This window comes from Aythya ferina (genome assembly GCF_964211825.1).
Source record: "Aythya ferina genome assembly, chromosome: 3".
NCBI lineage: Eukaryota > Metazoa > Chordata > Aves > Anseriformes > Anatidae > Aythya > Aythya ferina.
The window spans coordinates 74,957,227-74,984,799 of record NC_140298.1 but is presented as its reverse complement, the minus strand read 5'-3'; the positions used below and the strand labels follow the sequence as shown (position 1 = coordinate 74,984,799).

Here is a 27,573-nt window from a genome sequence, read left to right as displayed (position 1 = left end):
TAGTCTACTGCAGCAGGTGATGTACACTATTGAGGACACCAGTCCTTGGGCTTTCTTTAGAACCTGTAAGATTTCCACCTAAGATCTATGTTCTACAGATGGCTCCTTTTGTTTAGTTTTTCACATCAGGAAACCCGGGCTTCACTACTTTTACAGAACAAACTTAAAAGCAATGTATGGCTTATAAAACAAAAATCATTAAAGCAACGTATCTCAAGACAACCACCATCAGGACCCATACTGGTGTTTAAACTGGAGAGTTCACAATTTGTACCAAAAAGATGTCTAGCACAGTTCAGGAATTTAGCAGATCAGAAATATAACACAGACTTAACACATATGCAATCAGTCAGACATAGAACATACTACAGAAATACTTCTAACTGACCCTTAGGATAATCTCAAAAATCCCATACAGTCAGATTTTCACTGATTCTTTTCAAACAATTAATGAATGAGTGTAAAGTTCACCTAATTATTTGTTGTGAATTATTTGTTCTGATCTAATCAGAACAAAATTTACCTTAAATCCAAAGGCATTTGGAATGAATACAACTCTGAGTTATTTGTTTGTTTAGCTCTCCCCGTCTTACATACCATCAGTTTGTAAAATACTAGGTCAGTTAATAGGTAAATAATTCAACCACCTTTCCAGTGGAGAGCCAGTTAATCGGTGTTAGTAAAGGTTTGCCCCCTCTATAAATCAGTCACCTCTGTTTGATTGTGGACATTTCTGGCTCTTTCATGTCAATACCTCAAAGGCTAAGATACGAAGAAACATTCTGTGGCAATTTTTGATCTGTAAGTTAGAAGAGAAGTAGCTCATATTTTACCTTGTCTTTAGAAACGCACCCTTGAAGCAAAAGATGTTGAGCACTTGGAAACTCTGGGAGGAGAGTTCCAGTTTTGGAACTCAGAGAATATTTCCGAGTGAAACCACCCTGAAATGTGAGAGAAAAACAGTAACATTGAAGTACTTAATACAGCTTCAACTGAGTCAAACTATTCATACTAAACTTGTGAAGTTTAAAGGGTCTCTCAACATTCCAGAATATTTACATTCAGATCATCCTTCAAAATAATGATACTTATCCAGATCTGGATTTCTGCTCAGAAAGGCAATTAAGGATGTGCCTAGATCTAAATTCTACCAATTTGAGTTTTCAGAATGATACAGCCTTTGAGACACATTACTTCATGGAATTCTACAAGCTTTGAAGTTAACTTGTGTTTATAAACTAAAGTAGAATATAATCTGTTACTCTCCTCTACAGTATAGGCTTGTGACATCCTCAGAGCAACACTAAGTTTTACTGAATATGTATCTTTCTTGTGCAAGGATATAGGGTACTGGTGGTATTATTGATCTCATCTGCTCTTCGCTCTCTGATAGCACTACAGTAGTGGATTCTGCTGTTTTATTACAATAACCACTATTTTAGTTTATCATAAAATTTGATAATATTTTATGGCATTATAGGTGTGATGGTATGTAGGGCCTAGGGACATTACTGAATGATGTATTTATTATATAGCTATCTGTGATTGTGGAAGACTTGATATGAAGCACCAGAAAATATCTTCCAGTTCTGTCACCTACTGTACTGAAATAGATACACATAAACATATGTACCAAGAGCTTTGTAGGAAAAAAAGGCAGGATCCTGAGCTGCATGCCCTCCTGGGGTATGACACTGATTTTAACTGGCTTCCTCACAATCTGTTGAAATGACCGAAAGTTTGGCCATTCACCTCAGAGGCACTAGACTTGGTGCTGTGAACATTTTTGGAGCATTTTGCTTTTGTCCATAAGAACAGAATAAAACTGTCCTGGGTAGTACAGGCACATACAGTCACAGATTTACACAATAGAAAGAGCCCTGTACAGCAACTCAGTCCTGAAGTTCCAAGTCAGAGGTCATAGACTGAGCCTGGAAAGAGGAAATGCAGTTTCAAAGGGACTTACAGGAAAGGAATATATCATTTTGCTAGAGCTAACTCTTTAACAACAACAAAGAGAAATAAAATAGAAAGGGTGGTTATTAACAATATGATCTCAGTTTTATATGTCAGTAACTATGGTATTCCCAGAGGTTTCATGTTCGCTAGCTGCTTTGCTGAAGCACTGTCAACACTGACCTGGAGACAAGACAAATTTTTCTTGAATCATATTAAATTCTGCTGATCTGAGAGTTCCTTGCAGTTCTTAGAGTTCACCTCTCTAGCCTCTTTGGCTTGTAACTTCTGAAATATCATAAACACATTTTGTACTAGTTACAGACTGAGAAAACATCTTGAATAGTTAGATATGAGCCTTTGGAGAGCTGAAATTTGCCAAGGAAGAAACAACAGCCACTTTGTACATGCATGTATTAACCAGAAGCAATATAAGGTAAATCAATCTTCGTTTAGTTTTGTAACAATACTCTCGCAGAATCTGGTTTGATCTTTTTCTCCGTAAAGTATAACAGTCATATTTTGTAGTTACATGATATTACTATGGTTATATTAATAATGCATACCACATTATGCTTATTAAGCTCTAAAACCATATAAGATGAAACCCTCATCCTCAAGAGAAGCAATGAAATCTATACTATCATGCTGTCCTTACTGAATGAATCATGCTTATTCTCATAGGATTGCATTCAAATCCAGAGAAGACTATTTGGCTGAAACCCTTTGTTCCACTTCAGTCCACCCAGTTCTCATGTCAAGGCCTTGCACAGGGGCTTGAGCATGCCTGCTGCATATTCCTGCAGTAAATCCACTACTTCTATGCAGATTCCTTTTGTACTAATGGATGGAATTTATGGCCATGCCCTAGACATTTGAATAGTACTTGAAGTGGTATTTTACTACCCTTTTACATACAGTCAGATTTCACTTAACTGGGAATAATAGGTATATAGATAAATGTAGCATAAAGGAGTGCAAAAGAGAATATTTTCCCAAAAACTCACCAATTGGAAGCTGGCTTCGTGTGAAATTATCTCAAACACTGAATTCAGAAAACTATAGCTGTACCTGGTTTATTCGATATATATATAACCCCCTATTTTTATAGGGTGGTATGTCTACCTAAACAGATAGCCAAGGATGAGTACTTGCATTATGTAAAAAAACTTTGCCTGTGCTATCTACTATCTAAGTACATATACACTCTAAGTCCAAGAAATTAGAGAAATTTAAAAGCATTAGTACTTCTTCACATCAATATTTTTGCAGTTTTGTAATTGCTTATAAGTATCAGGAGTTTTGTTTTGTTTTGTTTAATAATAGGAGTAATTTCAATTACTTTATTATGCAATTACCCATGAAATATATGAAAATGTCTGATTAAAAGAGATTAGTTCTTTTAAAAGAAGGCAGTGATGGTGGTGGGTGGCTTAAAAGAAGATAATTTGCAATGTTTTGTACCTTGCTAATGGACTTATATGACTGTGCCTCAGCTCTAGGCTTAATATTTTAACCCACTGCCACTTGCCCTTTCAATTTAATGCCATCTGTTTCTAATGGCCATTTAACATTAAGATAATGACAGTAATATTATCTGCCTAATTAACCATGCAGACTCTAATGGTGCACTAACTGGTTTAGATAAAAGAATTTGCTGATATCTCCCCCTACAGCGAGAATACTAGAAAACGTGATAAAACATACCAGAAGTAAACAGTGTCCCTGGCACTCAATAAGTGTTCATTCAAATGCCATTTACTCAGTATATTTAGACAATCAGTGCTTTAACATCTTTTCAATGTCTTTATGTTCTTACTGGGAATTATACCTTATGCAATCATTGTAAATCTTTCTGGAATACCTAATTGCATATGCTTTCAAGCAAATGAATAAAGATATATCACCTATTCACTTTAATGGAAAGCATCTTGCCAAATTTTTAGTAAACTGAGATTACTGAAATTCAGTTTTGACCACAGAAGCCTGTTTTTCTCTTAAACCTGTCTGAGTAATTTCAGACAACATAAAGCTACACAATTGAAACCTCATACTGGTATATCTTTTGTCATTTATTTCCACTGACTTCTTTGTGATTCTTTTTCTGGGAGGACCAACACACTGAACTGTGGGGCAGAAGCAAAACAGGTTTATGGGACTGTGAATTCTCAAATAGATTGAGAATTCCACATGTGAGATGGAAGGAAAGTGTGTATTCATTCATTTATGCCAAGGGAACCAGAAATTTTCATCCTCCAACCCTGAAAGAACAAATGTTTTAGCAGTGCTCATAAATCCTTGAATATGTTGGGGATATCCCCAGCATAGCACTATCATTTTTTTGATAAGATAGCTGATTATCTGAATGGGGAAAATAGAACAGATCTAATCTGGAACCTCACTAAAATAATTGACGTGGTGTCACTATGGGAAATGATTAGTTATGCTGGTGAGAATAGGGATTAGTAGAAGAATGTAAAATGTTTAAGAAACTGACTCTAATTGTAATGCTAACATATTGTGTTGACAGTGAAAACTCTGGGCTGAAAAGGAATTGAAGTAAAGATTCTCAAAGATCAGACTTGGGACTGATGGCATTGAATATTTCATAGATTAAATTTGCTGACATGAGCTAATGAAATCATCAGTAAAGAGGAAGACCAAGAGGTCACGTAGAAAGACCTGGATGGCTTAGAGATAATGGCAATAAAGGGGGTGAAAATCAATAGAGTAAAGCTACACTCTCAGGGACTAATAAGAATTTCTACTATCAGCTAGGAATTGCTTATCTGGAAATGAAAAAGGAGAAAACCAGTTGTGTATCAGTTGATCACAAAGGCTATATTTAGTCTGGTAAATTAAATGGAGTCAGGAAATATTCCCAGACAATATTGGAATGGTATTATTCAGTATTATTCCTGGCCTTGTTTTTGCTCATGCCAACAATTCCCAGACGCGCTTCAACAGCTACTACATACTAGGGGCTTTTCTCCTTGGCATTGTGTCTGAGATGTGACTATGTTGTTTTGTAGGATTAGGAGTTTAATAGTATGGATACAGGCTATACATTGTAGTTGAACTCTGTGCCAAAGAATGATCCTGTGAGCAATCCTTAACTATTAATATAGGAATGCAAAAATTTGTCATTTTGTAATACAAATATGACCAGAATGACAGTGACTGTCCCAGAGGGTAAAGTAGTGAAACTGTAGGTTATTTGTGAAACACACACACACAGCTCTAGGATTCAACAGAAGGGATATTTCCAATAAAAATTGGAGCCTTTTAGAAAAAGCCTTTTACAATTTTTTTTTTTATATATATATATATTTTTAGAACAAAATTAAAATGTGAAGTATAGTGAAAGGCTATAAGGCCAATCAAAAGTGAATAGAGTTGCTGTTTGTTCTGTCTAGCAATCAAAAGCAGTATAAAGAAGGATCATAGTAAAATGTTATGATGAGCCAAAAATATAAAAAGATAGTGCTGGTGAAAAGGTATAAAGTTCAGTTTATTAAAAGCATTTTCTCACTTCCAATCAGACCAATGAGATTCTGAAAAAGTCCTACAAAATTAATTGATGCAAAAAATTAAGAAACTAGACACTGATCCTTTGTTTGTAGGAGGGTCTATTAAAAACTTCTGTAGTTGTGGGAAGATAGGTTGGAACATGAACCCTGGAATCTGCCTTCTAATCTGATTTTTCTTAAAGTATTTAGAAGAGCAGATACTCGTCATCATTAAAAAGGGTTATGCAGTCTAATCTTTAATGCAAGATACTGTTGGAATTTTAAAAGAAATGAATGTGAACAAAACCACAGGCCACAAATACTATTTTGATTATGACGGAAGTGAAAGGAAACTGACTACAGCACTTACCTCATTCTTCAACTTGCTTCCAGAGAACCTTTGAAAATAAATATAATTAATTACTTTTTCATAAGCACTTTTTTATTTATATATATATATATACACACACATATATACACACACATATGTGCAAGCATATACGCATACATACATACCTATATATACATATAAAATAGTTATATAAAATAGGTCAACTGGAAAAATGACTAGGTTTCTCCAAATGTAATGATAATAAAATTGTTGTTTCTTAACTTCTGCCATTGCCATGCAAGTGCCTGAGGGTATCAGGGAAACCTGCTGAAGATATCTTTTGAACATGAAGATTCAGATCATCGACAAACAATAAAGTATGAAACTCAGTTTCAGTTATTTTTCTCTGAATCTTTGCAACTTTGCAAATATCAGAAGGGGATCATAGGTGCAGGTCCATGAGTCCAGGAAATTCATAATGTTCTTGATACAGCTGAGAAAACTCAGAATAGAAAAAAATAATCTAGAATTTACGCTTATTGGAAAAAAATGAAGAAAATTTAATGATCTTTCACTCTCTTTCACCACAGTATTATTCTGATGCAGGCAAAATCCATTTCTGAGATGAAAGATTCATTAGCTGTCAAAAATATGTTGCAGTATAGTGACTGTGCTATTAATAGTCCAATTCAGAGATTCCCAATGATGTTATTGGACTATGAGGCAACTCTTCAATGCAAAAATTAGAAAACACACATTTTAAATTGTCGTTGCTTCACTAGACAGTGTGTAAGGATAGAGATGCTAAAGGATAAGTCTAAAAATAGATGCGCAAGATAACTACAGCTTGCTTGATCATCATTTCCTGTTCTGCTAGCTGATAAGATAGTGTGGGCAATATGAAGTCTTATAATTACTAGCAGCAATATTGTGATTTCCTACTGTTCAGATGCTCTGCTGACAGAAAAGAAAATCAGAGGCAGAGGGACTATGGAATTCCACCTGCCCAGGCTAGGCACAGTTTACATCATGCGATGATTCATCATATGTTACTTTCAGAATTTCCTGATTTGTTGATAGATGAGCATGAAAGAAAGTGTAACTCAGTTGACTGTGAGCTGCTAATTAGCTTCACAGCTAAATGTTTTTGTTAGGGACTGTGGATTTCCAGTGTACTTCATGCCGTACACTTCTGTGTACGGCATGAAGTACACAGAATGTACAGTAAAAACACTAAACAGCATCTGCTAGCATTACTCCTCCAGAGCCTTAATCACTATCTATAGCTTCTCAAAATGATGTGTACACCAACAATTTTGGTGTTAGGTATGGTCCTTTCACACTGCAAAGCTTGATATTTAAAGTAACTAGGAGGTCAATTTACAGCAGAATTTAAAGATTCAGGCATTGACAACTCTGCATTTAAGGACTACTGTGCTCAGCTCAATTACCTAAATATCAATATTAGAATGACAATTAAATCTGAAATGGCAGTAGAGGCCTATATTTAGGCAACTAAACCAAGGCCCCTTCTAATCTTTTGACAAGCTGCTATCTAATATGCAAGTCTTGTAGTAAAGACCTCCATATGCCATTATTTGTGCTGGTAGGCATGGTGTGATCTGATACCATCATCAAATCATACATTTTCCCTGCCTACTTCTGCTCCAAGTTTGACTCAGAAACCAATTTTATAGCTTACTTACTAGAACAGATATCAGGCAAAGGGCAGAGGTTAAGATGGATCATTATATTCAGCATCCAGCAACTGGCACATTCACTCTCTATTTTGAATCCTTACTCTACCTAACTTTTCTTCTTCAGAAGCCTGTTGTTAACCCCAGGCTACCGCATCATTGTCTTCACATAGCCATATCCAAACACAGTGATGGCCCACGGTGTTCAGAGTCAGTATTTGAGATTCTGTTCTAAACCAGTTAGTGTCTGCTGGACCCTGGAAATTCAACACCTCCAACATGAGAGCATAAGTCCTAACACAACTAAAAGGTTCCTTACTAGTGAATCTTAAGCAGTTTATCTTCATAAGCTGAGAATCTAGTCCCTCTCCTCATATTTCTTTCTGCCTTGGTTAGTGAAACAGAAATGCTAGCAGTACAGCAGAAAGCTATTTTATAAAGGCTGTATCAGAAATCACAGCACAATAGCAGCACAATATTCAGAACAAGCTTCCCAAGTACGTCTTACAGTTTATATGTCTGGGATGGATTGATTCAAATTGGCTTCAGTTCCTCAGCATCAAGAGTGCTGTTACACATTGTGAGAATGCTACTGATGCACCTTAGATGCTCTTCTGACTTATCTATTTTCTGATCTCTCTAGAGATCATTTTTAAAGCACTTCACAATGATTGTAGGGACAACTAGAGAAATCTGTACATTTCTTGGGGGAAAAACTTACCCGAATTTTAGGAATTTCCAGACATGATTCCTTTGGTGGATTTGGCATAAATTGCCTAAAGATACAGATATGTAGAGGGTGGGATTTTCAAAGGTGTGTAAGAGTATTTCATTTGAAATAGGGGTTGACAGAACAGTAAGTACTCATGAAAATTTTGATATACTCAATGAAAATTTTGATGTACTCAATACTCATGAAAACTGTCTGATGTAAAGCTGAGGACTAAGAGTGACTATATTCCTTTAAGTGAAAATAACTGTTTTTAGTCAATTAAATGAGCAATTTGTTCAAGATAATGCTGCATTACGGAAAAAACTGCATCTAGCTGTGTACCAGGAACACCACTACAGCTCTGGATAAATAATGGATAGAGAAATGGCATATTCTAGTCCTTTATACCTTAAGTCCTGCAGTAGAAAGATCCCACCTTTTCAGCATTACTGGCAACATTACCCTCAATTTTTACACTTGCCCTGTTGTTCGGAAAAAGTCTCTGGATATAACCTGAATCTGCCAGCAACTGAATTTTCTGTGTGTGTTTATAAAATCCCTTATTCCTTTCTTTTCTCAGAGTCCCCACATATACAGGCACACTGCTGTAGACAATGAAAGCCGTCATTCAAGCCATATGTGAACAGAGACATTTGTTTTACGAACTATTAATCTTTGGCAAACCAACAGGCAGCTATCGTAACGTATTGATCCTGCTAGCTGTCCCTTAAATAAATATAATTAGAGCTTCCTGGGTTAGGTTTAAACTGATATTAGCCAGTCAAAGGATCTGTAAATATTAATCTACACTGACCCCTCCCTCCTGCCCACAGGTGCCAGCTTCACACCGTTCTCCAGACGTTTCATAATGGGAAGCTGTCCTGGGGAAAGAAATTGGAGGGTGACACACAAGCAAACAAAATGAGACAAGTGTTCTGGAAACCATGTTTTACTGCTTTACACTAACAAATCCTCTTATGATGTAAACTGATGCAGCTCTACTCTGACTTCAATGGGGCCATACTGGAAGATACAAGCAAAAGATCTAGATCAAGATGTTAAATTAAATCAGTATCTTTAGAGAGCAAACCATTGCCTAAATCTGTGAATGCCAGTCACTGACATATACAACAATATTAGTTCTGATATCATTTAGTGTCCTATAATTTCCTCAGGGAAGTTTAAAGTTACATTTTTATTGACCATCTTTCTAAAGTAGGGATAGAAGCTATGTCTCAGATGTTATGTTATTGTACCTGGTTAAGCCTTTTCCAGAATACACAGAGTGGTAGTATGCACTGCTTTCTTTAATGCCAATGCCATAATAGTGATACCTGTGAAAGAAAGAAAAAAAAAAAAAAAAAAAAAAAGGAGTGCTTTTATATCTGTGTGACATAAAACAGACTGTCAGATTGGTTTTTGATGCTACATGAAAGCTTTTCTTTATAGTTTCCACTTATTCCTTCCACTGACATAGAAAAAATCTGGTCTCATAGAAAACAGTATTGTCACGATTTGATCCAAAATTCAAGGCTAGCATCTTCTGTAAATTTAAAACATTTTCTCTCTTTCAAGAATGTTTCTGGTAGAACAAATGTCCCAGAAACATGTTACATCTCTTTTCCCTGACATGCTTTCTCTTTCATTTTATTTTGTTTGTTGCAAGGGTTTGATCCATCAGGTGTAATCTATCAGACTTACCGCTGTTATGTTTAGACTTCTACAGAGCACTTTTCAGTTAAAAATAACTCCCCAGTAATTTTCTCCCCTATAAATTAGTGTTCAGCCCCCTACGACTAGAAATGTTAATATCTCATTCATCCACTCATCTCTCAGGTTGTAGGCTGACTGACTGCTTCATTATTTAGTTGCTTAAGCAGTTATCAATTGTTTCCCTCATTGCTCTCCTGGAGATTATTGCTCCAAAAACAGAAATTAAAGAAGGAAATGTTTATTGCTCAGCCTCTGCATTTCTGAGCACATCTTAACCAAAGACACTGAAGAGAGTGGGTTGGTGCTAAGAAAACTAGCTATGCTGTAGATACTGCTTTCCACTGATTTTTCTACAAAAGAAGTGACCTTCAGGAGTAGGGCAGGAGAGCAAGCTGGGGGCAGCTCTTTCTTCTCCAGTCATAGCAAAGTTTGCTTGAGTTCATCTATCAAGGGTGATAGGCCCTGTCTTATAAATTCAACAAAGTACATTTAAAGTGGAGTTAAACCAAACTTGTCTAAGAATGTTATGGACTGCATATTAAGGATCATTTGGTTTTAACTAAAGTCATCTTGAAAACACCATAGCAGTTAGGTTTAACCAAACTGCTTCAAAGTACCACTTGCTGTTGAAGTACCTTGCTTGCAAACCAAACATAACATACATTGCAACATCATTGCACTAATTTCACTGAAACATCTCAAAGACTTGCATCAAAGTTTACTCCTAAGACACAAATCCTCTGGCCAATAGTTTATAGAACACACGAGTTTTCAGCTCATCTCTGCTGTTTCTGGTGATGCCCATTTAAAACAAAAATAAACAAAAATTCACAATCTTTCTGCTTGCTTTTGTATAGGATAGTTGCAGATAAATACAAAAACCTCAAATGCTTTACATGTACAATGCTGACTAAAGGCATTAGATACAAATGATAATTAAGGAGATGTTCATTAGGGTAATATGTTTGCTTAGCCTAGATGTCTTTGAAAATCTTGGCAGAAAGAGTCATTCTGTTTCTGGACAGTCTGTTGGATGCACTCAGGATTTTATAGCCAAGAAATTGTGGCATAAAGTGGCTGCATAAACCTATGGCATCACAGGTTTTATTGTTCATCTGAAATTGATGAGTATACGTAACACCACCGGAACACAGTGGTACCTGGTGACACTTAGGAAGGCCAAAAGTTTCTTGATTATTTCTCTACTGTTAGTTTTCTTTCCCCATTAGCATATTTCTCTGATGAATGGTGATGTGGTGAAAGGAGCATTTTAAAATATCTGTTCATACTCAGAAGCTCATAGGACCATCTGCTCAGTACCATTCTCTTTTTACCCAGTGAAGTCAGAGCTGACTGATCAAATCAAAGAGACACTTCAAGGTGGTTTAGGATGCCTTTCATTAAATGTGACCTTTCATTAAATGTCATAATGCTGGACAGTTGGCCTCCATCTCAGATACAGTAGTGCGTCATCTCTGTCATGAATTAAAGTCCTGAAGGTTTTAAACCAACAGCTTTGATTTATGGGTATTAAACAGATGGACTTGAGCCAAACACCTGAATCTGAAAATTCCAAATATTAGACAGAGTTCTGGCAAAAATGTTAAAGGCATGAACATTTTTTCCTCTTTCATGGAAATTCAGTTAGTTTAAATGTGACACAAGAAGTTTTAAAAATATGTAAGTATGGATCCTTTGAAATAATAGCTTTTATTTCAACTTGAAGTTGCACAGGATGAAAAACTAAATAGAGCTGTGACCAGTTCTTTAAAATTGCTACAGGCAGAGTAATTTCTTTGTAATTAGCTATGTTAACAAGCAGTGGCCTGCATCTCATTCCAACATACCAAATCTCTCAATCACATGTCATTTTGTAAATTCTAAAAATAAAACTTCACACTTTCACCACAAAATTGGAATTCCCTGCTGTTAAAGCTGGAGTGGGCCAGAGGCCAAAGAAAATCAGTAACTCTTTACAAAGTTAGGATTCGATATCTAGATTATTCACATCTAATTCAGTATAAATATATTTGGACTAGAAACAGGAATTGTTGTATGATTTGGATGCTCAGGTTTCTGATGGCAGATACAGTACTTGTTCCTGTTCTGGAATGCCCCAAGATATCAGAATTTGCCACTGTGACTTTTTTTTTAAACTGCAGAATAGATTATTTTTTTTCAGTACCTATTCAGTGTGTCTTAAAGGCACAGAAATTATCCTTCTAATTTCCTTGGATTTTTAGTACTAAAAAAGTACAGCTTTCCAGTCATGACACAGAAGCAATAAAAGAATAAATAAATTATGATCTGTACTTTTAAAGTTCTATCTGGAGTACTTCACAGAGGAATAAGGTATAAAGATCTTTATTCTCTTATACTCCAAAGTTCTTAGAAGAACAGCTTTGACTCCCTGTTGATTTTTGACTTTTTAGACTTTTTACTCCCTGCTGATTGAAGTAGACTCATTTAACCTACATCTTCAAGTACCTTCTATCTCTTTATGTGTGTATTTATGTTTATGTACAGTATATGTGCATTCCACTCATATTTCTATTGTATAATTCATAAAAGGAAAACAGTCATCATATGGAACTTATTCCCTATTTTTGTAACAAACCTTTTAAAGAACAAACTAAACTAATTTTCTCTTAATTTCAGTGGCTTATTATAACATATGTTCCTATGTAGCTAGTAGCCCTGATTTTAGCATACACTGACAGAAATGATAGCTGATAAGGAAATGATAGGCTTAAGCTGTTCAGGGACTTGCAATAACTTGTTATCATGGGGCCAGCTGCCATATCAGTTTTATTAACCCACTAAATCACTCCTAATAAATAAGATAATAGTTTTCAGACATCATGGATAAAAGCTAAGATTCAACATTGATCAAAGTCTACAAAGAAATTAAATTGTAACTTGAGCTCAAACAGCCTTCTGTGTGTATGGTCTGAGCAGTATGCTCATTTTCCTGAATAGCTGCTCCAGGTAATTCATGTACCATGAAAAATATAACTAAATTCTAGTAGTAGCATAGCATGTTCAACATTGCCTATGCAAAAAGGTGGATTTGGAACCTGCTCCACGTTTGGGTCTTCTGCCATTCAGCAGGGATACAGAAGTCTTCCCCTGCTATTCAGCAATCTGGAGTAAGCAGCATGGGTAGTGTTGCTAACAAAATTGAGTTTAGTTTTTTGTACTTTCTTGGTCAACTCTTTAAATGAGTGTGTGCACTCTGTGCAAATAGGTTGTATGTAAACACAGAGGGAGAGAGACTCTGAGGACAGTTCTCAATAATCAAAAGTATTCAAGTAATCAAAAGTATTTATTAGAGCCATTTTAAGGCCCTCCTTTATCCAGAACCTCAGATGACAAATGCTGCTCAGGACTAACATTGATGTAAGTTCTTGCACATTAGAGCAGCACCTGTGTCTCAGCTTAGATCAGCAATGCTTTCTGAAGTTCAGTACATGTGAATTTTAGAAAGAGCTTGGACTTGTTTTGGTGTGGAAGAAAAACAATGGCTGTCACCTTGGAATGGTTGGAAGAGGGAACCGACTTTCTTTGTTTTCTTCTGTCCACAGCCAGGCTCTATCAGTGTGTTACTGAGTATGCATACAGTATGCAGTAAGGTGCTTTATTCCTAGGGAGGTAGCTTTTCTTAGCACTATAAGAATAACGATTCCATTAGAAAGTAATTGTCTTTTTCCTTTCATGCTTCTGCAACATCTGAGTACTGGACATTGATTGCCTCCTAGGCAATGCCACCACACTAAACATCTCTGTCAGGAATAGTTAGTTCTATTACTACTCCTCCTAATATTATAGCAAAATAACGACAGTAACAACAGAACTAAAACAATGTCACTCCACTATCATGCTTAAAAAAGTAGAATTTAACCACTAGTAAGAAGTGTCTCTTACCAGTCCCAGTAACACAGCTTATAACATCTAGAGTTCAAGCTGATAAAAGCAGAGAGTAACTAGTCACTTAATGGAACTGTCCCTTACCTTACATATTAATTTAATGGAAATACTTCCATAAATGATACTTGTACAACTAACTGCTACCTGGCCAAAGCAGAAATGACTTTGTTCCTTATTAGTGAGACTATGGTTCTGATATGATCCACAACATCAGAGATACTGGTTATTGCTTATACTATTGCTTCTCTGTGACTACTTGCTGCTGTATTCAGTCTCTGAACTGGAGATATTGTCACTTGTGCCTTTTACGAGGCTCTTTTCTGCACAGCCAGAACAATGTAAATCTACTGTAGTGGAAAAGAGAACTGCAGACAAAAAGTCTCTGAGGAAAAACCTAGTTTAAAAAAAAAAAGGAGAAACAAATGCCAGATGTTCAAACAAAACCTGCTGATGCCTCATCCCTTTGAGGAAATTGCTCAAGAACAGTTAATCCATATGAAAATATGGCACATAATACCACCAAGGTCAGTAGGACTATTGGATCTGCTGAAGAAAAGCTGCCCATTTCTGTGATAGTCTTGGAGAAAAGTGAATTACACTGACACGATTAATTTTGTGGTGAGATTCCCATGTCAAAAACATGTTTTGAAGCATGTACTTTACTTTAAATTATGCAGATACATGACATTTTTGGAAGTTTGGATCCTGATTGGATCTTGTTTATCAATGTATTAGATATGTCAGATCAAAAATATAATGAGCATTTGGCAGACTTTTCCCCTTGTATTCTCTCATTCATTATGACTTGAAAGTAGTTCTCCAAATACATTGGGTTATGAATGTAAGACTTAACCGAGACATTGACGAACAAGTAGGTTGTCAAATATTCCTGGGGACTATAAATGCCAGATCTCCTAAAAACTTAAACACAACAGCAATTGTCCATCTGCAAAGCTGACTAAATCTACAGTAGCTTATGCCTGTAACTATAGCTCAACTTTACCACAGCAGACACTCCATTAAATCTCTTTCCCCTATAAACTACCCTTCTAAATGTAACTCTCCTCAAAAATTCTCTATTCAGCAACTACAAAATAGATTTTATACTACTTTTTCCTGAAAAAAAATCAATGGATTACAAATTTGTAAGACTGTGACAGAAGCTAAACAATAATTGTCCTGTATTATAGAAAGGAAAACATTCTATGTAGGCTTTCCTTTGGATTTGTTTTTATTAATGATTTATTAAAATAAATGTATGAGATATACTAAAGAAATAATGTCTTTTAAAAATTGTAATTGAAATTATTTCCCATCTTTGTATATACAACAAAACCTAAAATTCGTTAATTGCATCTCCAGTGCATTCTTCATCAAAAATAGGGTGGTCTTACCTGCTTATTTCTGATATTTCTAAGGTAGGAAAAGAGGCGAGCATAACAACATGAAACAACCCCTCCAGAATTGTAAAAGTAAACAGTGCATCTTCCAGACATTCCTATTATATTACAAAGCACTTAGGAAAACCACAATCTTGTAAGTTTTTTTTTTTTTTTCTTTCAGCCTCCTTTCATTTTAAGTTTTGCTTATAGACTAATGAAAGACAAGAGTACCTTTGTCTTTTAAGGCTAAGCCTTTCAAAAATAGTTTTCCTAAACAAAGCAAATGGCTGTTTTTCTCTTTTTAGTACCAATATTCTAGTTTTCTATCTTATTGATTAGCAAAGTTGTTCTTTGATATTTTTTTTGGTCTCCATTTATGCTTTAGTAAAACATCAACTCTTTATACTTTCTTTTATAAGGCTAATTTCCTGAGTCTTACTCAGAATCTACATAAACATTTGTAATTTTAAGCATGAGAACAATCCTACTCGCATTTTTAAAGGCATGTATATCTCAAAATATAAGCATTAATAATAAATGTTTGACTTCTATGTATACACAGAAAGCTGGACACAATACCTGTCTTAATTTGCTCCTCATAGCATTGTCTTATTTTTAGGACAAACCTATTTTGCAATCAATAGACATTTACAGATAAGGATCTGATCTGAATTAGATTTGGGACTGAAAGCCCAAATTTAAAGTTTTTTGAAAGTTACTTAAAAAGAATAAAACTATTTAACTAGCCTTATTTTATGTAGAATGGTACAGGCACAGTAAGTTTAAACATATTTTTTGTTTGTTTGTTTAATAAACAGAGATTAATAAACATTGAAACTACAATTTAATGAACAACACTAAGAAAAGCTCAGAACCTGTGTTGGTTTGGAGCAATACATAGCACTTTTGTATTCGTGACTCCCCAAACAAGGGCAGAGGTTTCCTAAAATTACCTAATTCATACCTTGATATCAGCAATACCCTACAGCATTATTTTGACTTCTCTATGTTCTTTACATCAATACACCACACTTTTTTTTTTTTTTAATTATTATTATTTTATTTCCTTAAGAAAGAGCATTCTAAATTAAAAAAAAAAAAAGTCAGACTGGGGACAGTTCAGCAGTACTTCCTCAGCAGTCTTGGTATGAGGGCACTGATGGGACAGTGGATGTAAGAGATGTTGTTCCAACTGTTCTCCACAGTTTTACACTAACTTTGTCATGGCCTAAAGCATAATGCCAGAACCTGAATTAGCAAAATATTTTGCCATAGGTGATGCATAAATATCTATTCCCACAGCCTAACATTCCACAGTTGAAATATACAAATCAACTGGATACATTATACATGAAATGCCTACACTACAGACTGTGTACTGATTAGAGCTTTTAAAAATTATCCATAACAAAGTGCAAATATATAATTTCTTCTAAATTTAAGAAGATACTTTTTTCTGGTGTCTTGAATTAAATCACTATTGTTATCAAGAGAACAGATTGAAAATTATCATAATTGCAAAAGGCAAATCAGTTAAATAGCACATTATTTATAGAAAGATGAACGGCTGTAACAATATGTTATATGATTTTTTTATACATATATGTACATATATAACATCTGGACACGTTATTTGCAACCAATGCAAGGCTCTTTGAAAATGATGATGTTTTAGAAGCATAATCAGTTTAGTTTTAGTAACTATGCCTGCAGTAATGTTTTCAAATTCAAACACTGTATCGGTTTCATCAGGTGCATGAAAGTTAACACTAACAGCTTTCCATCTGAATATCTCCTCTACCAATTACTACACATTATGGAGGCATGGAAATGTGTTTAATTCATAGAATGTATTCTGTAAGTGGATACACAGATAGTTGTGCCTTACTTTGAATGGCCTCTTGTTCCAAGCCGCCTTGTGGTAAGGAGAGGGAATTTCTGGCGAATGGTCTAAAGAGAAAATAACAGTATTAATTTCTCACAATGGTATACTTTTTTTTTTTTTTTTTTTTTTTTTTTAAAGCAAACTCTTCATGGAAGAAACCGGAGAATAAATATGCAATCTACTGTACTTCATGAATAAGTATTTGTGACATGTAAGCCACAACATAAACAGTTAAGCATGTTTTACACTGCAGGGGTCCTTCCATCCTTGTCCATCTCACTGTATACCCCCAGTCTTCCCACCCTTTTTGTCTGTTCTTCCTTTCAATTTTCCCTTTTACAATACGAAGTCTAGTTTTCTTCACTGTGATCCTACCCCATTCAGGTCCCTAAAGTACAACTGTGTCTTTCGCTTCAGGGATCTAAACAGAAGCGAGGGAAAGATTTGGCTGCTAGGTATTCCATTTTGAAAGTCAAATAGCTAGAAATAAAGTGATTTCTGTTTTGAAAATTGTGATCTGAAGATTAAGGCAAGCAAATATTTACCCTGTGGGCATTTCTATCTCCTTCACTATCAAAAGGCTGCACAGGCTTAAACATACTTATCCACTCTGAAACCCTATGAAATTTTGGTTATGCTCCATGTTGCATATATAAAAAAATCATGTTTTGTGATTTATTCCAAATCAAGCAAACTGTTCAGTCACTGGACTCCTGAGATTGAGATTAGTGTCCTAAAAATATTCCACTCTTCCTGTAAATGATGCTTAAGGGAAACAGTTTATTAAGTAAAAAAACTAATTCAGTAATAGAGGTAGAACTAACAGCTTGATCTAAAAGCTAGATCATGGTCAAAACAATGTTTAAATGGAAAGCTACAGTCTTCCTCATTTATACTGAAACTATGTAATGAAAATTAGACATATACTTTCTCAGTATATCAAATTTGAGAGGAAAAAGTAAGTTCATTTTATTAACTGGATTTTACATCCATTATTATTATTTAATTAAATTAATGCATTTTGCTATCTATGAACAATGAACAGATCAGGAGTGTTTAAAAAAAGATGATCCTTGAAACATTTTTGGTTTCCTGTTTCACTAACTACTCAGGGTTTAATTTGGAGAGTTCACATCTCCCTTTCATTAAATGATTTCAGGATTAATTGTAGGGAAGGGTAGAAAAGAGGATGAATCAACAATTTTTTATTCAGGAGCTCTTTGTGTTATTAATTTTTATTCCTCTTCCTATATTGCTTATTGTGTCACTTCTCACTTTACACTGCCTTTAGTATAATTAAAAGTGTCTTCCATATCAGATCTGTTTTTGTGGAATGAGCCCTATTAATGTCACCATTAAAAAGAAAAAAAAAAAAAAAAAAGAGAGAAATCAAAGGGAACTTCAGTTTCATTCCCCTAAAGCTGTTGTCATGAAATCCTTCCATATGTTATAGTAGTAATTAGTCTGACTCCATCTGCATTAGCAGTAGGAAAAAAAATAAAAATAATTTAACAGGTGTACCTGACACAGGTGTACCAAACTATTAGCTTTAGAATCTCTGACAATTAGTCTAATGAATTATGAAGACTTTTACTCTTTACCTTCCCAAAAGTTGCAGCACAAGCAGGTTCTAACTTCTCTTTTCTGCAGAAGTCTAAATAATGTGCATAAAGGATGCATCTCGGTAAACAAACTCCTTCACAGACAATGTAGTTTTCTTCCAGCCTGTATAGAGAAAGAAACTGCAAGAGTAAAAAGCAACATATCATGTCTCTCCAATTTACTTTCCTTCTGTTTTTATGGCACTGCCCTCTTTTTCATTTTACTGAAGATATCCATGACAGCACACAGATGAGTTTCTAACGAACAAGACAGGCACAAAAGACTGACTCCACATTTCATGCTTACGGTAGTTACAGAACATGGAAAACATGGGGTTTTCAAACATATTACAAACATATAACATATATGTTATTCAAACATAAGGTCCCTTATTCTTAATGAGCCTTTTTCAAAGTCTATACACTTTTGCTTTAAATAATATTGATTTAAATGACTACCACCTCAGAGGCAGCCTTGCTCCGAAAATATGAGTACTAACTATACTGTGAAAAAAATGGGTTTAAGGCTGTCCTCTGACCAGATCAGGGGCTTGAACTTGCACCTTCTCTATCTTTAATACCTAGAGTTATGTCTCTTTTCTTCCTACTTTTGCTTTTTAATTTCCACACTGGACCTGAAGCTATTTCTTGACCAAACCATACTGAAAATCAAACATCTGACATTTTCTGAAGGGTATGCACTTTTACACATCAGTTTACAAAAGTCAAGTGCTTAGGCGAAGGTCATCAAAGTTTAATTTTAAAAACAAGTAAAAATTGTCTGTCTTCCCTTTAACTGAACTCTTGGTAACAGCTAGGTATTCCACTCTTGTCTGTTTCTTTTCTTTATCAGTCTCCATTATCTGCTACTCCCAGAATGATTTGTAATAAATTTCTTTTCAAATTACAACAATATATATGAAAATACTATATAATAAACACTGCATGCCAAATAATTTTGCACTGACTCACAAGACTCAATTCCTTACAATTTAATGTCTGCTCTAAGAAGTCAGATGTAAACTAAATTAAAAATTTGGGCTATCTGTATTATTCTTGTTTGTTTTTCAGATGGAAGGAAAACTCTAAATTTACAGTCTGTACTTGGTAACCAAGTTCCCATTTAATTCAATATTAGCTCCCTAACTTCAGGACTATTTTAGTAAAGACTGTATGAATTGAAGTCTGCAGAATTTGACCTCCTATTTGTTTAATTTTTGCCCAGATAAAATAAAGGTAGGGTGTCTGTGGATGGTAGAATATAATGTAAAAATATATATAGTGAGACGATGGAAGTCGAACAGCCATGGACATACAAGGTAATTAAAGCATCCATTTGCAAATGGGAAGCCTGAGGTAACTTTTCATTTCTGCATTTTTCAAGACTTTTGGGCTTATCCTTTCTAGGAAGAAGGAATAACCCGATTTTACAGGAACAAAATAACGTATAATCGGCTGTCCATGTGTTGATTACTACCGTGTTCCCGCACACCCGGGACGAGAAGCTTTGTAAGCTCCTGCCAGGTCTCTGCTGGATGCTTGCACCGTCGGTTCAGGCGCAGTAAGCCGATACTTGGTGATTTTTCTCTTGCATAAATTCGGTCTTTCCCGCTTTTTCCCAGCCAGTGCGGGTGTGACAGAGATCTCTGTTAACGAATAAACTTCTGCTAATTAAAAAAAAATAAAAATCGGAAATTTAGGGGGAAGGAGGAGCTGCTTTGTACCGGGGCTGATGGCAGTGAGCCCAGAAAGCCCCCAGCCCCCTGTCAGAGGCAGCCCCGCGCCCGGCCGGCCCTACCACTGCAGGGTGAGCTGCGTCTGCTTCTTCTTGTCCTTCATCATCTGCGCCACGCTCCTCTTCGCCGCCGGGCTGCCTCCCGCGCCCTTCAGCTTGCCGTCGCGGCCGTCCCCATCCTCGTCGTCCTCCGAGAGGCTGTCGCTGCCCGCACGGAGCTCTGCGAGCCGGGGAAGGGAAGAAGCGGAGATGCCCGGTTGGGGGGGGGGGGGGGGGGGGGGCTCCGTTAGGGCCGCCACCTCCCCGCGGCTCCCGTTTAACGGCGCCCTCCCCACGGGCCCCTTACCTGACTTGATGGCGGATGGCTCCGGGAGCCCCCTCTCGGCGCCCGCCCCGTCCCGGGCGCAGGGCAGCAAGCCGGCGGCCAGCAGCTCGGCGTAGCGCTCGTCCTGCCCGGCCGGGAGGCGCAGGAAAGCTCCCTCCGCCTCGGCTCCCTCGGCCATGCTCCTCACCGGCACCTGCCGCGCCCCATGGGCTCCTCAGCGGCTCTCCGGGAGCCTGAGGGGAGGCGAGGAGGGGCAGGCGTGCCCCCGGGCCGGCCCTCCCTCCTCACGGCAGCCGGGGGAGGTCGGTGCCGAGGGGACGGGGCTCGGCCGAGGTGCGGGGAGGCTCGGGGGGGGCTTAATGATTAACTGCCGGCGGCGTGAGGGAGCGGCGCCCCGCCGCCATCTCCTCCCAGGGCGGCCCCGGGGGGCTCTGCTCGTCCCCAGCCTGTGAGGGCCGAGGAGGAGGCACCCCCCGGCACCTGCTCCTTAAGTCGTCGTGATTCTTTATTGCCTGGTTTAACTGTTGGTGCTGGAACAGCACGTCTTGGGTTTGCGCAAATAAATCGTGCCGGTGTTTTTCAGTATTTTTTTCAGTATGTTTTTCACCCGGAGAGGTGGCCAGGGACCATAACAGAAAGATGGAACAGCTTCTTCTACTCGACAGCTGTCAGCTGGATGCAAAATTAGCATCACCACTGCAGCATCCCCTGTTTTAGTACGTCCTCGTCAGAGCAAAATCCCGGGCCCTGTGCTCTTTTCTATATAAAGGCTGGGAGATTCCAGCATGGCTTGTGGTGGTGACCAGCCCTGGGGTGTGCTGCCAGATGAATGTCAGAGGCTCTTCCAGCCCTGAGGTAGTGCTGGGCTGTCACAGGCACGAGGCTTGCAAGGAGCTGTTCTCCCATCTCCACTCTTCCATCACGCCTCAGCTCATCGGTCCCACCAGCGGTACAAAGCGATCGAATATTATCATTTCCACTCCTGCACAGATACATCAGCAGACCAGATATTACCTATCAAATTGATATTTAACAAAACCACAGTTGTGCCCATATCTGCCAAAGGCCTCAAACGGCTTCACAAGGATGAGCGACAAGCTTCTGAAATGACAAACACCTGTGGGATAGTCCCAGAGTCAAAAATGACATTTAGCACGATCTTTCTGCTGCTGCCATTTACTCCTCTGCCCATACCTATGTAAAATAAACTTCCTTCCTTACTGGTTGCTCTATTTAAACATTTCTTCACAGTTATCACGTCTCCTTCTTACTTCATATGTGATGCTATATTGACATTGTCCATATGGCTATGCCCGCACAAAATTCTGCCCGTGCATCAGTTCTCAGCATAACTCTTTGAGACAGTTCAGCCTCTATTTTTGATAGCTTTGTTTTGAAGTTGCAGCAAAATCACATTTGGCCCTTTAACTTCTCTGTGATTTTTTGGCTGATCTGACTGCTTTAGAGCCTGACCCTTGAAGATCGGTATTTCTACAGTATAATAAAACCTCCCAGCTACTAACTGTTGTGATGAATCTACACAATTCTATGTCTTCCTGGTAGTATAGAACTAAATGTATCATTTATTGTGTAAGAGCAGGATCCTCTCTTACCATTTCTTCAGAACATCTTTGATGACACTAACAAATTCCAGCCATCACCACACAGGGATTAACTGTGTGAGGGGTCTGGTCCAGGGACCAGCTAGTTTGCACCCTAGGGCAGTGACCATTTATAGTCCCTTCCTGCTGTTTCTGAGGGCCAGAAACTGCTTTAATTAGCTTTACCTAAAATTGATGATTTAAGAGCCATTTTGGTAAATAGATGTTCTCATTGGATTTAGTAACTTTTTCTGGCTCATACGAACACTCCTCTACTTGTTCTTTCAAAGCCAGTGAATGATTATGATGTAGTGTTATCTGCTTTGTATGAAACCAAGCATATGTTTGCAGCAGTAAAGGAAAAAAAAAAAAAAAAAAAAAAAAAAAAAGTAAGCCAGTTCTCCTAAGTAAACATGTAATGTTTAAAGCCTGCATGAGAAAAGTACATTATCCACTGCCAATATGTGAGGAAAAGTATCTGCTCTGTATTTAATAGAAATATGGCATTTTTTTAATAAGTAACATACAGTAAAATATTTTTATACGACAGTGTCCTTTAATAAACTCAAATTGTTTTTAAAAGTTTCCATACAAAATCTTTGACAATGAAACTAATTAATAGGAGAGGAAGATTAATCCCAGTATGCAAAGAGAAATTCTTGTGTTTGAACTGTTCACTCATACAGCAATATTATAACCAAATCCCTCTGCTTTAAAGAAAATATTTTTCTCCATGTTGTCTACTGTACACAAGGTTGGAGATGGCTGCTGTGTCTGGGTATGAAGTCGCAGGGATTGCTGCCCAGCAGAGCCTATTACTCTTGTCACGATGTATCGTGCCCCTCCTATTGGCACTAGTGTGTAGGTTTGCATGGTCGTGAGGACGTACAATCATGAAGTTTGGGTTAGCTTGTTTTGTGTCTTATCCTCTGCTACAGCATTCCTGCCAGTGTTCTTGAAATTTTGCTTGTTTTCTCATACTGCATCACTTTCACAGTAATGGAAAGTAGTGCCAAAAGACAAAAGGTTGAAAGAAATCATATTGTCCCTTCCCTCCCTTCCCATGAAAACAAGGCAGGATTATAACAGGTATCTTTATATGATTCCCAGAACAGTTTGTCTCCCTGGTCCTTAAAGCTCTCCAGTGAGGGCAGGTCACATCATATCCTGAACACCTGTCAGCAAAAAATGTTTACTGGTGTCAAACAATCTCCCTTCAACAGGAAAGACCTTCCAACACCCCATATTCCTCTATCCCAGCAGGCTATATCTTATTTGTGATAGTATTTTGAACAGCAGAGTGGAAAAGGAACATATTTTTTTCCTTTTCCTGAACTTATTTTTACCTTATTGTTTCACCATGTAAGTTTTCCATTCCTCAGAGTATACCTGCTCAGCAGTCATCGTGTCATGCTTTGTAGTCAGGGAGTTCTCAGAGTAGTTTTAAATGTCACATTTCAGATACTGGTGTGGGACATCTGTGGTATTTTACTGGCACTGAGGAACTCCTGACATGGACTGGCAAACCCAGCCAAATAGCCCACGGAGCTGTCCACAGATTTGCAGCCTGCAAGTAATTTTTTTTGCCACTTTGCAATTTTCATTGTAACTTCCTCAGAAATAATGATGCCTTTACATTATTGGAACTAGAAGAGTTACCCTTGCTTTGGTCTTCACCTTTTATCTTACTTATTTCACCCCTCCACCTTCTTTCAGACAATTCCTACCCCTCTCTTTGTACCACATCACTTCCATTTTCAAATCCATTTACCAGTCTGATGAGCAGATCTCGTTTCAGCTCTGCCTTCAGTGACACCTTTGCTATTATTTATGTTTATTTGCCTGGCTTCTCTATTGCCTTTGCCTCACTAATGCATTCTGAAGCACTTAATCCAGCATTAGCAAACTATCAAAAGTCCATCTTCTGTTTACTGAACCTTAAAAGTGAGAAGTTGTCACACCTGCCTATTGAAAGTGTTGATTTAAGGCAACTGAAAAGGTTTCTTGCAAAATAACTATCACACTCTATAATACTCTTTTTACCTGAAGGAGTTAATTCCTAGTTTTCTGCTGTTTGATGCAATCTCAGAAGCATTCATCCTGATGGAAAGGTCATATTTCATATAAACAAAACACAGTGCTTTCATTATCACTTAGTATTCTTACCCGTGTCCTGTCTTCCAAGGCTAGTATCATGACTAGAAAAGTGCTCTGATTCCTTTCTAGCAAACATCTATGAACAGCAAAACTGACGTTTTCAGAATGGTTTTCATGCTAGAAACAGATCTTCACAATTTAGCTCAAGTTTTGATCTGTTGCCCATCTAACAATCAGAATAGATTCCTGGACTAACCCTCCTGAAGCAGGAACAACTTTTTTCCCTGCATACATCTGAGTAGAGCAGCATCTAACAAATAATGTAGCAGATGGGGATAAAACCTCCTTGTTTTTTTTCTCCCATTCCTGGGATTCAGAGGCTGACTAACCCAGCACAAAATCACCACCTCAACCTCTTTTGAGATCCACATACCCAATCCTGAGCAGTGGAAATAGGTGTTCCAGCTCTTTGCTGGAGCAAAGGAGAGACACCAAAAGCTAAGGCAGCTAGACAATCCTACTCTCCCATTTGAGCCCTGTATGGCTGTTGTGGACAGTTTACCCAAGATTTGTGATCTTGGTCTTTGGGAGATGGAAGGAAGGGTGCAGATGCAGAATTGGGCTACCTGGGGACATACAGGATAATAGCATGAACATTAGAGCATTGTTAGGAATTTTAATATCATTTGGTGTTGTGCACACTGAGAATTGTGGTCTCATCAATGCTGAATGAAAGATAAATTATGAAGTAAAACTGTTGAAGTATCCACAGAAACTGTTTCTTTATTATTTTCCCGTTTCAAAATTGCACTTTTTTATTATTATTAAATTGCAATCATGTTATTTGTCCCTGGACAGGAAGCATGGGAATACATCTTGTGTAACTGCCTCAGAGTTAGTTTTCTGAGTTCCATCTTCTCACCTCAGTCTCCCTTTGCAGCCAGTGGAGAAACAAGGTTGTCTCACAGGGATAACTGATACGAGTCACATTACCCCTTGGAAGAAATCATCCTCTCACAAATCTGTTTCTCTTCCCTGTCTGTAGTGAGGAAGCCTTACATGGTTTTATATGAATTTTATATTGGTTTAATCCCACCAAAATTCAACAATCTGGATAAGATGCTCAGATATATGTGATCTGTAGCACAATAGAGTTCTTGTTTATGATTTACATGTGAAACAACTTTTATGTCAGCACCCAGGTATTGCAGCATTTCATCTTGCTTCAGTGTCCCTTGTTATTGTTTTCCCAACACATCACACAGCAGAAAAATGTTTTCAACTTCATTTACATCTGTGTGACTTGCCAATAACATCTTGAGGGATTCTGTGTGTTTAACTGAAAAATATTTTGAAGATAAATGAAGCAATAGAAAAACAATTTGTTATTGATTTGTTCCTGTGTAACTTCATGATATTTACGTAAGTGTTGGAAACTGTTTCACTTCATATCCTCCCCAGGAAAATGAACTACACAGAAGCTCTGATACAGTGTTGATGTCAGGGCTATTTGGTGTGCACTAACACCTATTACTTTTCAAATATGCTTTTGAAATCCATTTCTGATTCCCCGCGACTCATTACTAGGAACAGTTTTAATTTCCAATAGTTTGAACAAGAACATAACTGTGGGGCTGGGGACTTCTGCCCTTTGTGGGGAAATGAGGGAGCATCCTTCACTGAGCAGATGCTGCAGCAAGGCAGGACAACCTGCATGAGTGCCCCAGCAAGCTCTGTGAGCCCTGCTGCTAGTTCTGATGGTGCAAAATCACACAAATGTGGTTGGGGAGTAGCTGTGCAGCCAAGAGAGTGAGCAGATAATGGTCAAAACATGGATTTTTTTTTTTTTAAGTTGTCATTCTGTTTTATCAACAATTTCAGTCTGTATTATATCACCCGGAATATTTCATGTTTGATTTCAAATCATTGAAAAGCTTTTCCATCTTAGTGCTAAAAAGGTCCACAGACCTTGGCCTGCCAGCAACTGCATGAGCAGTCTCAGGTCAGTGAAAGCAGAGGCTTGCCTGACAAGGTAATTCACTGTAGGAGCTTAGGGATCCCTTTTCAAGGAAGAGATGTTGGCATCCAGTAGATGGTGATGTTTAATAATGTATTTTCTGCTCTCACTCCAGCTGATACAGCCAGACCTGTCTGCCTCTCTTTTTACTTGTGCATTTTACTTATTTCCTGCTCTTAAAACCTGTAACTTAAAAACCATTCTCTTTTGTACAGAAGTTGATAGTTCTGTGTGTTCACCACCCCCTCTCCAAGCAGACTTCGAAATAAACAAACCATCATTATGCATCTGTATTATAGTAGCCCCTTCACAGCTGACATGTCTCCAGCCTCTACAAACCCAAGGAGATTCCACAGTCTGTAGGGGGCCAAGGCAAACCACAGCTGGGGACTTCATAGCCTGACCTTATGGAGCTACATGGAAGTAAAAATTGCCTATGCTTACCTCTCTCAAGGGTTCGTTAGTTATCTTGGGTTACTTATCTTAGTTTTAAAACACTGTTTTTTTCAGAGGAAATGTTTTCTCTTTGCCAGATTGTGAGAAAATGTTTGTATTCATACAAGTACATGCTCCGACAAGCTTGCGGACTGAACAGCCACTTCACTATTCGTGTATTTGCATTGTGCTTTGGTGGGCAGCATCCATGGGAAGAAAAGTCACAGGCCAGCTGAATTTTAATCTGGACAGCTATACAAACATCTCCAGTTTTTCTGGGAATGATCCAAGAATAGAGCTGAGGTTAGAGAATATGTTCACCCTTGAAGAAGTGGTCTTGAGAGTTTCTGTAGATACTCCAAACAGCGCTATTAGCAACACTTGTTCTTGTATATCTAGCCTATCTGCAAATAACTGCTAAATAGGTGTTAAGAGAAGCAAAACACTAAAGTCAAGGGACTATTCTCTTTATGTAAAGTCAGGTCCCAAGGGCTCTACCACCAGTTGGTAGAGCCCATAAGCAGCTCCATAAGACACTGCATTTCACAGACAGCTCACCACTGCTGAAAAAGGGTTGTTTTCCTTCTCTCTGCCTTGTGCAGCAATAAGCTGCTAGATCTGCTAAACTGAGTGTGGAACCACAGACCTGT

General features: G+C 37.6%; 1 protein-coding gene across 2 annotated transcripts in view; it reads right to left on the bottom strand.

Annotated features, from left to right (window-relative positions):
* Positions 1-20,880, bottom strand: part of RFX6 (regulatory factor X6) — a 36,252-nt gene extending 15,372 nt beyond the window's left edge. Inside the window, exons 1-7 of one of the 2 annotated variants that reach the window (XM_084516103.1) lie at positions 20,795-20,880; positions 20,512-20,668; positions 18,714-18,837; positions 17,116-17,177; positions 9,462-9,539; positions 5,836-5,863; positions 834-941 (exon numbers count right to left, since the gene is read on the bottom strand). In XM_084516103.1, the coding sequence (XP_084372229.1) occupies positions 834-941; positions 5,836-5,863; positions 9,462-9,539; positions 17,116-17,177; positions 18,714-18,837; positions 20,512-20,555 (444 nt within the window). In that variant the 5' untranslated portion in view covers positions 20,556-20,668; positions 20,795-20,880. Of the gene's footprint in view, positions 1-833; positions 942-5,835; positions 5,864-9,461; positions 9,540-17,115; positions 17,178-18,713; positions 18,838-20,511; positions 20,669-20,794 lie in introns of those variants that run through there. The other variant, XM_084516104.1, reaches the window with a different exon arrangement.
* Between the last annotated feature and the right edge of the window lie 6,693 nt (positions 20,881-27,573).